Genomic DNA, 16,475 nt, shown 5'->3' on the forward strand with positions numbered 1-16,475 from the left:
TTGCCCCAAATCGGGACTAATGAGATGAATCGAACCGGGACCAATGCTCCGGCAAACCGAACCGGGACCAATGCCTGGTATTGGTCCCGGTTTTGGTTCGAACCGGGACTAATGGTATTTCGGCCGGCGAAAGGCCTTTTTTCTACTAGTGCCATTTGTGTTGTGTCAATGTTGTGTTGTTAAAATTTCGTGTCAATGTTGTTAAAATATCTGAATTTATTTCCGTGCCTATTTGATTTTCATCCGAAGAAGCCCGCACCTGTCGTTGTCTGCTGTCCGTCCACTCTATGTAGCTAGAGGTCGACGAGAAGGCTAGAAAATAGGGAGGAAAAGGCTCGGAAAACGGACAGGCGAAGTTCTGCCAGCAAAAGCTGGATATTTCACTCCAAATCGTTGGAGCTGCCAAGTGCTCGCTCCTCCGGGCAATCGGAAATGCAAACCACCTCTGTGTCTTCCGCTCCGTCCTCTCGGGCCACCTCCGCGCCACCGCCTCCGCCCCCGCCGCCGCACGTCGCCTTCCCCTCGCTCCGTCGCCGGGACCTCCTCTTGCTCTCAGCGTCGCCTCTCCCCCTCGCGCTCTCTCCGGCGGCCGCCTCGGCACGCGGGCTGTTCCGCATGCCGCCGCCGGGGTTGGCCAACCGCTACTTCCTCGTGCGCGCTGGTGAGTCGGTGTACGAGGGGCAGGGACTCCTCCGGACAAACCCCGTCGCCAAGACCTCTGTCGACAGCGGTCTCTCCCCAGCCGGCCTCCGCCAGGCCGCGCGCGCCGCGCTCGAGCTCCGCCGCCTTGGTGCATGCGAGGACGACTGCTGGATATGGCCCTCCATCACCCAGCGCGCCTACCAAGCCGCCGAGATCATCGCTGCCGCCAACAGCATCAACCGCAGGTGCTTGTTTATCCAGGCTATGTGTCCTGATTTTACACGAGTGTATGACCGGTGGGTCAGTGATCCTGTACTGAAGTTGTTGGTTACTTGATGTGAAGTAAAATCGTGCCAGAGTATAGCTTCTTGGACGCGCGGGGGCTGGGTGCGTACGAGGGGAAGAGGTTAGAAGCATTGCCAGAGGTATTATTCATCCGATCTTTCGAGCTCCAAGCTAAATTCTACTAGCACTTACTTACAGAGATGCAGTATATTTAGTTGAAGACGTTGGTATCTTAGTTTCTGGAGAAACTTCAGAATATATTTTTGCAACAAATGAACTTTAGAAATTGGAGTGCACTGACCTTGCAGATGTACATTGCAAAGCTGAAATACGAAGGAATTAGTGAAATTGTGCTTGCCACGAAGGCAGCAACAGTCACTGGTTCTAGATCCGCTTAATAGAATGTGTGAATCTACTAAATCTCTACAGACAGATGGGCTCATTTGAAAATATGATAGGTTTAGTAACATGGATTAAGAATAGGATGTGGCGTCTGTGAATTCTGAGAACTAGTTTAGAGAAACAGTGCATCCTGACATAAAAGTCATGTTGCTATTTTTATCATCAGGCACGTTTCCATGCCTGTTTGAAGTTACTGGTAGCTAACCAGTGAGATCAGTAGTATTTTCATTGGTAAACATACACTAGTGGGCGAATGAGTATCCTTGAGGGAGAATATTCTCGGTGTCAACATAATGTATTGCCTGAGTTATGTTTCCCAGGCTCAACATAGTTCGGTGCAACAGATACAGATAATTTCGGTTTGGTAGATTCTTTTTCCTGCGATGATCGAGTTTTCCTTTATTGTCATCGATTTAGGTGTATGCAGCTGATAATATTTCGTCAGACATCAAACCACCTCCTACTTATGATGGTACACCTAATGAGAGCGTGGCGGACGTATTTGTTCGGGTAACACAGCTCATGTCAATACTAGAGACTCAGTACTCAGGGGATACCGTTGTCATCGTTTCGCCAGATTCTGACAACTTGTCAATTCTTCAAGCTGGGTTGATAGGACTGGACCTGCGGAGGTAAAAACTAATCCTTGTGAACTCCGCTTCATTTTGCAAGCTTATCAGAAAGACTTCCTTCCTGTAGACATACTACTTGCATCAGATATTTGGATTTTCGTTTCCTTTTGTTAATAAACATACACCATAGATAGTTGCTGATTGAAGGGAAACATATCCTGACTGACTGAGTAATGATGCCGCTTTTGCAGGCATAACAGCCTGTTCTTTCAGCCGGGTGAGGTCCGAGCCGTTGATCCTGCCAGTATACCTGAATACAAGCAACCAGCATCTAGTATTTTTAAGTGTACAAATCCACCAAGTTGCAAATAATTCACTTCTTGTTACTATACGTTTCATATCCACTGTACATGAAAGAATATTCCCATGACATTGTATAGCTTAATGGCTGTGTATAGCTAACAAGAAAGAGTGAGAAGGAACCAATGTTGAGATTTTTTTGCAATGGAATTTACCTTTGTTCAGGGCAAAAAACATGTAAAACATATAACGATTTTGCGATCCATATTTGAAATAGGCGAATGCTCCAATAACATCCCCATAAGTTAAGTACTACCTCTGTCCTACTGTATAATGTACTCCCTCCATAAACAAATATAAGAGCGTTTAGATCACTACTTTAATGATCTAAATGCTCTTATATTTCTTCACGAAGGAGTAATACCCTCTCCGTCCGGAATTACTTGTCGCAGAAATGGATAAAAGCGGATGTGTCTCGAATTAAAATACGTCTAGATACATTCATTTCTTCGACAACTATTTGCGGACGAAGGGAGTATTTTAAATTAGTTGTAACTGCCCCCCAAATGTCTTGAAGACGACTAATCTCCGCCCTTGGTATACCCAGGGGTAATATCCCCAGCAGTAGCCCCCGAAACCGTTGTGGTCCGGAGGCCTTCGGACGAGGGGGCCAGCGGTTTCACCCCTGCCTTTGAAGGAGTTATCGAGGTTGGCCTGTCAGCTAGGGTGTCTTCCGATCGTATGGGGCGGCAACCGGCCAGGGACGCAGCCAGCCGTGACTCAGCCGGCCGCTGCGGCGCCTTGGGCTCCGCCACGTCGCCTCGTTTCTGGCGTCGGCTGGGGCACGCCACGTGTAGGTCTGCGGGAGACAGCGGGCCCGCCACTACCCGCGCAATGGGACGTCGCTACAGGCCAAGCTTGGCGTCCCTCAACCCACGAGCGGATTTACTACGGTCGCGGGCCATAGGTTGGGGTTCCCGGATGGTTTAATGCGCGGGGATCGTGGGTAAGTGGGGGTCGTGGGCGTAAACGATCCCACATCCCCCCATCTCCCGGGGCTTTGAAAGGGGAAGGGGGAGGCCGGTTTTGCCATTGCCTCCCTTACTCCCGCATTCCCCGAGCTCTTGCGTCGTTGCTCTCCGCCTCCTTCCTTCCTCCTCGCGCCCGCAGCGCTTCCCCACGGTCGATCCGCTGGGGGGCCTCTCTCTCGCCTTCTTTCCTTCACCTCACCGCCGGCGGCCGGCGAGATGGTGAAGCTTTCGTCTGGCTTCTGGGAGGGATCTGTCATCACCGAGGCGCACATCGAGTACCTTCGATGGACGCAAAAGCTTCCGTCCGAGGAACTTGTCAAGGCCCGTGCGCCCAGAGAGGAGATCGTGCCGGAGCCCCGCCCCGACGAGCGCGTCGTCTTCGGTACACACTTTCTAGTTGGCTTCGGGCTGCCGGGGAGCATCGTTCTCCAGCAGTTCCTCAAGTTTTATGGGCTCCAGATGCATCATCTGGGCCTAACTTTGTCTTGTATCTCGCGTGAGGCGTACCTTGGCTTCTGGCCCTTTCCATCCTTCTTCCGCAACCTCTTTCATTTTCGCGCACAAGTGCACCGCCATGGGTCGTACTCCTGCAGCGGCACGGTGGTGTACAAATGGGTTGGCCGGCTGCTTTCTAAGATGAAGTTCAAGGAATCCTTCAAGAAGTGCCAGTCCACCTTCTTCTACGTCTGCAACATAGGCCTGAGGAGGGATTGCGTCAATCTCCCACCCTTCTCCGATGAGCCGCCGACTCAGGTGCACTTGGACCTCAACATGCGCTCCGACAAGCTAGCGGTCATCGCCGATCGGACGCAGCAACTCGTGGGTTCGATGGGGCTGTTGGCCCCGGACCTGGTGCCGGCCTTCGACTCCCGCCGCATGCTGCCACTGCAGGCGACGCCTCACCGGATGTGCGACATCAGCGGCCGCAAGGACACGAGCCGGCTGTCGACGGTGGAGTTGCCGCTGCACAAGGTGGCCGCCCGGGTGAACAACATCACCAACTTTCAGCTAGCCAAGGAGGAGTGCAGTTTTGGTCCGGAGCCGTTCCACCGCAGCAACCGGGCACGGGCGGTAAGTTTTCGGCCGACTGGGGTTGTTCCCCTTTTCTTTTCTCATTGGTAGTACTTGACGCGTGGCTCTAACGCCCCTCAGCTCTTTGTTCGGCAGAACGCGCCGGACGGCCCGAACCCGGAGCACTTTGACTCGGATCGGGAGGGGTCCGACGCCGAGGACTTCGAGTCAGACGGGGATGGCCTCGACGGCCCCGGAGGCTCAGACGAGGAGGAGGCACAGGAGGATGAGGAGGACGAGGGCGACGAGGTGGACGAGATGGTCGGCGTTGCAGCCGGTGGGGCGGGGACGTCGCGCCATCCCCCGAAGGATCCGTCAGGGACTGGATGGACGACGACAACGAGCTACAAGTGCTGGAGGCGACGTCGACTATGAAGGGGCCGCCCCGGGGCTGGCACCGCGGAAGGAGCGTGGAGCTGCTGGCTGGAGGCCGGCTGGCTGCCACCCAGCCGGCCCGTCGCCAGAGGGCAGAAGAGCGCCGTCGCGACAAGCGACCGATCGACTGTTCTGCCGACGCCCCGGTCGCCAAGAAGACTTGGTCGGCAGTTCCGCCGGTGGGTGCCCCTCTGCCGACGCGGAGGAGGCTTAGGCGAGGGCCCCGTGACATCTCCCTTGGCACCGCGTAAGATTTCTTTCGACGCTCGTGCCTCTCTTTTTTTCCTTCATTACCGCGTGGCATTTGAGCTCGGGCCTGTTATTCTGTCTTTGCAGTGATGCCATTCTGTTGCCGAAGGCGGAGGCGTTGGCCCTCGAGTTCGAGCAACTCGAGAGGGAACGTCGTGCGAAGGGTAAGGCCGCACCGGATGTGGCAGCCAGTGCCGGCGGCCACTTGACCGAGGCGACAAGTGACGCCGCGGCGCCAATGGGCCCCGAGGCTCCTGCCATGGGGGCCTCGCCTACGTGTGTGGAGGCGCACTTGGAGCCGCTTCCAGAAGTGATGGCATTGCCGGCTGGCGAGCCGGCCGCCCAGGAGGTGCCCCGTTTGGGGTCCGACCCGGGGCAGCGTACCGGGCCCGAGGCAGATGCGACTGGCGGCGAGGGCCGAGCCATCGTAACTTCGACGGCGCACGCAACCTCGGCCGCACCAGCGGCGGGCGGCGGTAGCAGTGGCTGGACCCCGTCGTTGTCGCGGGTGATGGTGGAGTGGGCGCAGATGCACGGCGCCACGCCTGCGACCGGGGCGAGCTTCTCGACCGCTGGACAGGTCATGGTGATGTCGCCGGCCGCGGATGTGATGGCCCAATACAAGGGCGGGGTGATTGCCTTCGCCCAGTCGGTGGTGGCCAACCTCAAAGTGTTGGAGAAGGCGCTCCAGGTAAGCCTTTCACCTAGCTTTTTTCTTTTTGTTTGCTCGGTGGTGGGTGCATGCCAGCGCAACCACTGGGTGTAGTCCCCGAGATTCGGGCCGTTTGCGCGGCTTTGTGGCAGCCGGGCCAAATCTTATGTTCTCTCGATCTTCCTTTCAGACTGAGCACGCAAAGCGCGAGTTAATCTTCTAGGACGCAGTGGATATCTACCGCTACACCAAGAGCTGCTACTTCAAGGCCCGCACGGACCTCGTGACTCGGACGACCGAGCTGGAGGCGGACAAGGGTAAGTTTTCTTGTGTTGGTGGGTGCATGCGAGCGCACCCACTGGGTGTAGCCCCCCCCCCCACATTCGGGCCGGCTATGCGGCTTCGCTGCAGCCTGATTACCCACAAGTGTAGGGGATCTATCATAGTCTTTCGATAAGTAAGAGTGTTGAACCCAACGAGGAGCAAAAGGAAATGACAAGCAGTTTTTAGTAAGGTATTCTCTGCAAGCACTAAAATTATCGGTAACAGATAGTTTTGTGATAAAGTAATTCGTAACGGGTAGCAAGTAACAAATGTAACAAAGGTGTAGCAAGGTGGCCCAATCCTTTTTGTAGCAAAGGACAAGCCTGGACAAACTCTCATATAAAGCAAAGTGCTCCCGAGGACACATGAGAATTTCTGTCAAGCTAGTTTTCATCATGCTCATAGGATTCGAGATCGTTACTTTGATAATTTGATATGTGGGTGGACCGGTGCTTGGGTGATGCCCTTACTTGGACAAACATCCCACTTATGATTAACCTCTCTCGCAAGCATCCGCAACTATGAAAGAAGAATTGAGATAAATCTAACCATAACATGAAATATATGGATCCAAATTAGCCCCTTATGAAGCAACGTATAAACTAGGGTTTAAGCTTCTGTCACTCTAGAAACCCATCATCTACTTATTACTTCCCAATGCCTTCCCCTAGGCCCAAATAATGGTGAAGTGTCATGTAGTCGACGTTCACATGACACCACTAGAGGAGAGACAACATACATCTCATCAAAATATCGAACGAATACCAAATTCACATGATTACTTATAACAAGACTTATCCCAATGTCCTCAGGAACAAATGTAATTACTCACAAAGCATATTCATGTTCATAATCAGAGGAGTATTAATAATCATTAAGGATCTGAAAATATGATCTTCCACCAAGTAAACCAACTAGCATCAACTACAAGGAGTAATCAACACTACTAGCAACCCACAGGTACCAATCTGAGGTTTTGAGACAAAGATAGGATACAAGAGATGAACTAGGGTTTGGAGAGGAGATGGTGCTGATGAAGATGTTGATGGAGATTGACCCCCTCTTGATGAGAGGATCGTTGGTGATAATGATGGCTTCGATTTCCCCCTACGGGAGGGAAGTTTCCCTGGCAGAATAGCTCCGCCGGAGTTCTAGATTGGTTCCGCTGAAGTTCCGCCTCGAGACGGCGGCGCTTCGCCCCGAAAGTTCTGATATGATTTTTTCTAGGTCAAACCCTTCATATAGCAGAAGATGGGCACCGGAGGCTTGTCAGGGGGCCCACAAGCCTGTTAGGGGGCCCACAAGCCTGCAGGACGCGCCCAGGGGGTACACCGTGCTCCCTGGTTTGTGGCCACCTGATGGGTCCCATGATGTATTTCTTTCACCCAATATTTTTTACATATTCCAAAATAATTCTCCGTAAGTTTTCAGGACTTTTGGAGCTGTGCTGAATAGGTCTCTCAGATTTGCTCCTTTTCCGGTCCAGAATTCCAGCTGCGGGCATTCTTCCTCTTCATGTAAACCTTGTAAAATAAGAGAAAAAAGGCATAAGTATTGTACCATAATGTGTATTAACAGCCCATAATGCAATAAATATAGATATAAAAGCATGATGCAAAATGGACGTATCAACTCCCCCAAGCTTAGACCTCGCTTGTCCTCAAGCGAAAGCCAAGATCGATAAATATGCCCACATGTTTAGAGAAAGAGGTGTCGATAAAATAAAATAAGGACATGAAGGCATCATGGTTATCTTTAGAATAGCAACACATATTGAATATCTTATGCTAGAGTAACAATTCATTCACAAGGTAAAATATGAATCAAGAACTCTATTGAGAACTAGCAAACTATGATTTCAGTCATTGAAGCAATTCTAATTTATCACAACGTAGGAAATAATCAATATAAAAGCTTGTACAGCAAATCCACATACTCAATCATCTTATGGTCTTTCATAATTGCTAACGCTCACGCGGTACCTATGAGGTCAAAGCTTCAATCGGACACAGAGAAAGATAGGGGCTTATAGTTTTGCCTCCCAACTATTTACCTCAAGGGTAATGTCAACAATAATAACTCATGATCACCCATATCCGAGTGTATATGTCTGTCTAGATCATTCCCCAACACATGATGTTTGCCAAGCGATAAAGGAGAAATGAAGGAAAATGGTGAAGATCATCATGACTCTTGCATAAAGGTAAAAACTAGAAAGTAAAGGTAATAGATAGGCCCTTCGTAGAGGGAAGCAGAGGTTGTCATGCGCTTTTATAGTTGGATGCGCAATCCCTTAATGTAAAAGAACGTCACTTTATATTGCCCCTTGTGATAAAGAACTCTATTATGCAGTTTGTCGCTTTTATTTCTTCTATATCACAAGTTCATATAAAGTTTATTTTCCTCACACTGATAAATCACACATATTTAGGGAGCATTTTTATTGCTTGCACCGATGACAACTTAATTGAAGGATCTTACTCAATCCATAGGTAGGTATGGTGGACTCTCAAGGAAAAACTAGGTTAAAGGTGTTTGGATGCACAAGTAGTATCTCTACTTGGTGCGGGAGTTTCTGGCTGATATGGGGTGGAAGCAAGCGACACATGTTGAATGATCTATAACCATATAACTTCTATTTGGAAATAAGCAAACATAACCCATTATGTTGTCTTCCTTGTCTAACATCAACTTCTTAACATATAATATTTTAATGAGTGTTCACAATCACCAAAGATGTCTAAGATAATATATATATATACGTAAACCTCTCTCTCTTTATTAATTCCTTTTAATTGCAACAATAACCAAAAGATTTGTTTGTCAACTCACAACAAATTGCAATCGACATACTTTTTATATGTAAAGTCATCACTCCCCATAAGATCATTATGTATACTCTTTTGCTTTTATTATATACTTCTTTCTATTACTATTTCTCAAGATCATAACAAGGAAGCAAAGCCCTCAACTCAAAACTACTCTTTATTATATCACTCTCGGACTTGCTTACATAGGGGGAACATAAAGGAAAACTCAAAACTAGATCTCACTAAAACTTTATTCTACTAGATCAAGATATAACCAAAAGGATCGAACGAAGAAAAACGAAGAAAGTAAAAGGTGTGATGGTGATACGATACCGGGGTACCTCCCCAAGCTTGGCACAAGCCAAGGGGAGTGCCCATACCCATGTGTTTAGTTGTCTTTCTTCGGAGGTGGTGGTTTTATATTCTGGGTGATGATGCCCCTCACAATGCGATTCTCCTTCTCAAGCTTATTATTTCGCCGTCTGAGATCCATTATTTCCTTGTGAAGTTCTCCAGTGACAATTAGAGATCCCATAACCCATGGATGTTCCATTGCTGTGGGGAAAAGGCAACACTCTTTTTCATATTTTCATAAGTAAGAAATTTAGCATTGGGAGGGATAAGCGAATACGAAATTGCTGAGTTCTGAAGTTCTTCCAACATGGCTTCAGGTTGTAAACAAGAGGTAACTTCTTGGTCTTCCTCCATAGCATGTATCCTTTTCGAGTCAGCCTCCATCATTTCCTCTGTGGCCTGCCCTAAGTGGTTGGCTTTGCTGAATGCCTCGGCTCCCAGTGTCAGGTGAAAGGCACAGTTCTTCCTGACCGACTCTTCGAAGACATCTTGCTGTAAATCTGCTGCAGAAACATCTCAGAACGAAAACAGGAGATATTGTCATGATACGAAGGTCAAAGCCTTCGGGAGATTATATAACGAATTTTTGCCGACCGAAAAGAGTATACCACAAGAAGACGGAGTCCGGAGGGTACACAAGGTGGCCACAAGCTTGCAGGGCGCGCCTAGGGGGTAGGTCGCGCCCCCTGGCTTGTCGCCTCCTCATGCACTTTTTGGACTGCTTTAAATTTTCCTAATTTTTTAAATATTCCAAAACTGGTAAAAATTGCCATTGGAAACATTTTGGAGTCGGTTTGCTTACCGTAACACATACCTATTCCTTTTAGGAGTGTGGAACATTTTGATAGCTCTCCCTAATGTACTCCTCGGGAGTCATGGTATTGATAATATTGGTTTCAACATTTACGGGAGTACCTGAGATATAATGTTCGATTATTTGCCCATTTACCACCTTCGGATTTGCGCCTTCGATGTTGTTGATCTTGATGGCACTGGAACGATATACTTCCTCCATAATGTAAGGCCCTTCCCATTTAGAGAGAATTTTTCCTGCAAAAAATCTTAAACGAGAGTTCTATAGCAAGACATGATCACCTGCATTGAATTCACGCTTTTGTATCCTTCTATCATGCCATCTCTTAACCTTTTCTTTAACAACCTAACATTCTCATAGGCATGGGTGCACCATTCATCAGGTGAGCTAATGTCAAATAACCTTTTTTCACCAGCAAGTTTGAAATCATAGTTAAGCTCTTTAATTGCCCAATAAGATTTATGTTCTAGATCTAGAGGTAAGTGACATGCTTTACCATAAACCATTTTATACGGAGACATACCCATATGGTTTTTGCAAGCGGTTCTATAAGCCCATAATGCATCGTCAAGTTTCCTAGACCAATTCTTTCTAGATCTATTCACGGTATTTTGCAAGATTGATGACCCACAAGTATAGGGAATCTATCGTAGTCCTTTCTGTAAGTAAGAGTGTCGAACCCAACGAGGAGCAGAAGGATCTGACAAGTGGTTTTCAGCAAGGTAATCTCTGCAAGCACTGAAATTATCGGTAACAAGTAGTTGTGTGGTAAGATGATTCGTAGCAAGTAGCAAGTAACAACGGTAACAAAGGTGCAACAAAGTGGCCCAAACCCTTTTGTAGCAAGGGACAAGCCTGGACAAACTCTTATAGGAGGTAAAACGCTCCTGAGGACACATGTGAATTTCTGTCATGCTAGTTTTGATCATGTTCATATGATTCGCGTTCGCTACTTTGATAGTTTGATATGTGGGTGGACCGACGCTTGGGTACTGCCCTTACTTGGACAAGCATCCCACTTATGATTAACCCCTCTCGCAAGCATCCGCGACTACGAAAGAAGAATTAAGACAAAGTCTAACCATAACATTAAACTAGTGGATCCAAATCAGCCCCTTACGAAGCAACACATAAACTAGGGTTTAAGCTTCTGTCACTCTAGCAACCCATCATCTATTTACTACTTCCCAATGCCTTCCTCTAGGCCCAAATAATGGTGAAGTATTATGTAGTCGACGTTCACATAACACCACTAGAGGAAAAACAACATACAACACATCAAAATATCGAACGAATACCAAATTCACATGACTACTTGTAGCATGACTTATCCCATGCCCTCAGGAACAAAAGTAACTACCCACAAAGCATAATCATAATCATGACCAGAGAGGTGATGAGTAGCATCAAGGGTCTGAACATATAATCTTCCACCAAGTAATCCAACTAGCATCAACTACAAAGAGTAATTAACACTACTAGCAACCTTACAAGTACCAATCGGAGTCGTGAGACGGAGATTGGTTACAAGAGATGAACTAGGGTTTGGAGATGAGATGGTGCTGATGAAGATGTTGATGGTGACGAGTCCCCTCCAATGAGAGGAGTGTTGGTGATGACGATGGCGATGATTTCCCCCTCCGGGAGGGAAGTTTCCCCGGCAAGATCGTCCTGCCGGAGCTCTAGATTGGTTCTGCTCAAGTTCCGCCTCATGGCAGCGGCGATTCCTCCCGAAAGCCTCCTCTTGATTTTTTTCTGGAATGAAACCCTTCGTGTAGCAAAAGAGGGGGGCAGAGGGCCACCAAGGAGCCCACAAGCCCCCAGGCGCGGCCAGGGGGGCGCGCCTAGCAGGCTTGTGGCCTCCTGCTGGCTCCCCTCTCGTACTTCTTCGGCCTAGTATTTTTTATAAATTCCAAAATAAATCCTCGTTGATTTTCACGGCTTTTAGAGTTGCGCAGAATAGGTATCTCAAACTTGCTCCTTTTTCAGGCCAGAATTCCAGCTGCCGGCAATCTCCCTCTTCATGTAAACTTTGCAAAATAAGAGAGAAAAGGCATAAGTATTGTACCGTGAAGTGTAATACCAGCCCAAAAAGCGATAAATATCAACATGAAAGCATGATGCAAAATGGACGTATCAACTCCCCCAAGCTTAGACCTTGCTTGTCCTCAAGCGAAAGCGGAGATCAATAAATATGCCCACATGTTTAGAGAGAGAGGTGTCGACAAAACAAGATACGGACATGCAGGCATCAAGATCATAGCCAGAACAGCAATACCATCATATAATCTCTCATGGTAAAGTGATAATTACTTTACAAAGTAAGGATCAAGAAGCTTAACGAGAATTAACAACCGATAGCCTTCAGTCATTGAAGCAATTGCAATTTATCGTAACATCGAAAAGAGTCAAATAAGAGATTGTAAAGCAAATCCACATACTCAATCATCCTTTTGTCTTCTACAATTGCTACAACTCACGTGGTACTCATGAGATCAAAGTTTCAGTCGGACACAGAGAAAGATAGGGGCTTATAGTTTCGCCTCCCAACTATTTACCTCAAGGGCAATGTCAACAATAATAGTTCATGAATACTTACTTCCAAGTTGACATATGAATATAGATCTTTCCCTAGCATATGACGTTAGCCAAGATAAAGGCGAAATAAGGAATTGGTGTAGATCACCATGACTCTTTCAAGAGCAAAAAGTAAAGGTACAAGATAGGCCCTTCGAAGTGGGAAGCAGAGGTTGTCATGCGTTTTTGAGGTTTGGATGTGCGACCTCTTAGTGTGAAGGAACGTCACTTTATATTGCCTCCTGTGATAAAGAACTTTATTATGCAGTCCGTCGCTTTTATGTCTTCCTCATCACAGGTTCGTACAAAGCTTATTTTCCACACACTAATAGATCATACATATTTAGGGAGCAATTTTTATTGCTTGCACCGATGACAACTTACTTGAGGGATCTTATTCAATCCATAGGTAGGTATGGTGGACTCTCATAGAAAAACTGGGTTGAAGGTTTATGGATGCACAAGTAGTATCTCTACTTGGTGCGGGAGTTTTGGCTAATATGAGGTGGAAGCAATCGTCACATGCTAAGGGATCACTAGTCATATAATCATTGTTCGAAACCAAGCAAACATAATTCATTATGTTGTCTTCCTTGTCCAACATCTACTTCTAAGCATGCAATAGTTTAGTGAGTGTTCACAATCATAGATGGTGTCCAAGATGATATATTTATATGTGAACCTCTCCTTCTTTATCACTTCCTATTAATTGCAACAATGACCAAGGTCTACGTTTGTCCACCCTCAACAAGTTTCAAACAACATTCTTTTTATAGGTGAAGCCATCACTTCCCATAAGATCATTACATGATCTTTCATGCTTTTGTATCATTCTTTTGATCATGGCATGAGGCAAGGCCCTTAACTAAAACTCTCTTTATTATATGACTCACGAACTCGAATACATCGGGGGTGACACAAAGCAAAATTCAAGCCTAAAACACTAAGAACTTTATTCTACTAGAGAAATATAAAACCAAAAAGGATCGAACTAATAAAAGGTAAAGGCAAAAGATGTGATGGTGATACGATACCGGGGCAACTCCCCCAAGCTTGGCACAAGCCAAGGAGATTGCCCATACCCATGCTTAGTTGTCTTCCTTTGGATGTGATGGTGGTGGAGTTGTTGCAGAGTTCTTGAACTTGTTTAATTTCCTCTTGAGCACAAAATTCCGCTCCTTCAGATCGTTAATTTCCTCTTAAAGCTTCAACACCCTTTGGCATAATTCTTGTTTACTTTCCTGCAAAAGACGAGAAGGGATAAACAAAATCTTAGGCTTCTTCCTTGAGTTGGGGAGGCTCGACTTCTTGAACTCCACATGTGTGTCTCCAGGTGGGGGTAGAGGAGCCTCCTCTTCATCGGAACTTGTTCCTTCCTTCCCCTTGGGATCATAATCTTCTTCCTCACCAGTGGTCCAACCATAATGATCCAAGTCCCGATAGACCTTGAGGTTAGCAAGGTAATCGGCCAGATAACTCCCCCCTCTGAATCTTGAGAAGACATCTTGCCCTAAATCTGCGGTAGAAAACAGGCTCGAAACAAAAACAGAGGAAATTTGCGTGATACGAGGGTCAGACCTTTTGGGAGAATATATAATGATTTTTTTCCGGACCAGAAGGAGTACTCCGCAAGAAAACGGAGTCCGGGAGGCACACGAGGTGGTCACAAGCCCCCCACGCACGGCCAGGGGGTGGCCCGCGCCTGGCAGGCTTGTCGCCTCCTCGTTTGCTTTCCGGACTACTTTAAATTTTTATATTTTTTTGAAAATTCCAAAACGGAGAAAAAATCCTACTGGAAAAGTTTTGGAGTATCTTTACTCACCGAATCACATACCTCTTTGTTTTCGGAGTCTGAAACAGGCTGATAAATATCCCTTATGTACTCCTCCGCAGTTATGGTATTGATAATATTGCTTTCAACATTTATGGGAGTACCTGAGATATAATTCTTGAGTCTCTTCCCATTACCTCTCTCGGAAAATTACCTTCCGTGTTGTTGATCTTGATGGCACCAGCATGATATACTTCCTCAACAATGTAAGGACCTTCCCATTCAGAGAGAAGCTTCCCTGCAAAGAATCTTAAACGAGAATTATATAGCAAGACATAATCACCTACATTGAACTCACGTTTCTGTATCCTTTTATCATGCCACCTCTTAACCTTTTCTTTGAACAACTTGGCATTTTCATATGCCTGAGCTCTCCATTCATCAAGCGAGCTAATATCAAATAACCTCTTCTCACCAGCAAGTTTGAAATCAAAGTTGAGCTCTTTGATTGCCCAATAAGCCTTATGCTCTAGCTCAAGAGGTAAATGACATGATTTTCCGTAAACCATTTTGTACGGAGACATGCCCATGGGATTCTTATAGGTAGTTTTATCAGCCCACAGTGCATCGTCAAGCTTCTTAGACCAATTCTTTCTATACCTATTGATAGTCTTTTGCAGAATTAGTTTAATCTCTCTATTTCTTAGCTCTACTTGACCATTGGAGTGAGGATGATAGGGAGATGCATTCTATGATTGACATCATACTTAGCAAGCATTTTACGAAAAGCACCACGAATGAAATGTGAACCACCGTTGGTCATTAGATATCTAGGGACTCCAAATCTAGGGAAAATAACTTCTTTAAGCATCCTGATAGAGGTGTTGTGATCAGCACTACTAGTTGGGATAGCTTCTACCCACTTAGTAATGTAATCAACAGCAACTAGGATGTGAGTATACCCGTTGGATTTTGGAAAAGGTCCCATATAATCAAAACCCAAACATCAAATGGTTCAATGACAAGTGAATAATTCATAGGCATTTCCCAACATTTACCAATATTACCTATTCTTTGACATTCGTCACAATACAAGACAAACTTACGGGCATCCTTGAAGAGAGTGGGCCAATAGAAACCTGATTGCAATACCGTCTGTACAGTTCTATCTCCCGCATGGTGTCCTCCGTAGGCCTCGGAGTGACACTTCTGTAGGATCTGTCCCTGTTCATGTTCAGGTACACAACGTCTAATAACACCATCTACTCCTTCCTTATAAAGGTGAGGATCATCCCAAAAGTAATGTCTTAAATCAAATAAGAATTTCTTCTTTTGCTGCTATGTGAAACTAGGTGGTATATATTTGGCAACGATATAATTTGCATAATCAGCATACCACGGTGCACTACATGAAGTATTGATGACATTCAATTGCTCATCAGGAAAGCTATCATCAATAGGTTCTGGGTCATCAAGAACATTCTCCAACCTAGACAAGTTATCTGCTACTGGGTTCTCAGCACCCTTCCTAACGAGAACATGCAAATCAAATTATTGTAGCAAGAGAACCCATCTGATAAGTCTAGGTTTAGCGTCTTTCTTTTCCATGATGTACTTAATAGCAGCGTGATCAGTGTGAATAGTGACTTTGGAATCAACAATGTAAGACCTGAACTTTTCACATGCAAACACGATTGCTAAAAACTCCTTTTCCGTAGTAGCATTGTTTCTTTGGGCATTGTCTAGAGTTTTACTAGCATAGTGAATAACATTCAACTTCTTATCAACTCTTTGTCCTAGAACAACACCAACAGCATAATCACTAGCATCACACATGATTTCAAAAGGTAAGTTCCAATCAAGTGGTTGAACAATAGGCGCAGTTATCAAGGCCTTCTTAAGTATTTCGAAGGCTTCCTCACAATCATCGTCAAAAACAAAAGGAATATCCTTTTGCAAGAGATTGGTAAGAGGCCTAGAAATCTTAGAGAAGTCTTTAATGAACCTTCTATAGAAACCAGCATGACCAAGGAAACTTCTTATACCTTTGATATCTGTGGGGCATGGCATTTTCTCGATCACATCAACCTTAGCCTTATTGACTTCTATGCCTCTTTCAGAAATTTTATGTCCTCAGACGATGCCTTCATTAACCATAAAGTGGCACTTCTCCCAATTCAAGACAAGATTGGTGTCTTTACATCTTTGCAAGAATCGATCAAGGTTGCTGAGGCAATGATCGAAAG

General features: G+C 46.1%; 1 protein-coding gene across 2 annotated transcripts; it reads left to right on the forward strand.

The window, feature by feature from the left end:
* Nucleotides 1-316: 316 nt before the first annotated feature.
* On the forward strand, nucleotides 317-2,398 carry LOC123440061. Of its 2 annotated transcripts, none has more exons than XM_045116653.1 (4): nucleotides 317-887; nucleotides 1,007-1,067; nucleotides 1,747-1,961; nucleotides 2,153-2,398. In XM_045116653.1, exons 1-4 carry the CDS (start codon nucleotides 433-435, stop codon nucleotides 2,271-2,273), a joined length of 852 nt encoding a protein of 283 aa, XP_044972588.1. In that variant the 5' UTR covers nucleotides 317-432; the 3' UTR covers nucleotides 2,274-2,398. The 2 variants fall into 2 exon arrangements, with proteins under 2 accessions (XP_044972588.1, XP_044972587.1); XM_045116652.1 differs by having other exon boundaries at nucleotides 319-887; nucleotides 986-1,067.
* The last annotated feature ends 14,077 nt before the right edge of the window (nucleotides 2,399-16,475 follow it).

Source organism: Hordeum vulgare, chromosome 3H, assembly GCF_904849725.1.
Source record: "Hordeum vulgare subsp. vulgare chromosome 3H, MorexV3_pseudomolecules_assembly, whole genome shotgun sequence".
NCBI lineage: Eukaryota > Viridiplantae > Streptophyta > Magnoliopsida > Poales > Poaceae > Hordeum > Hordeum vulgare.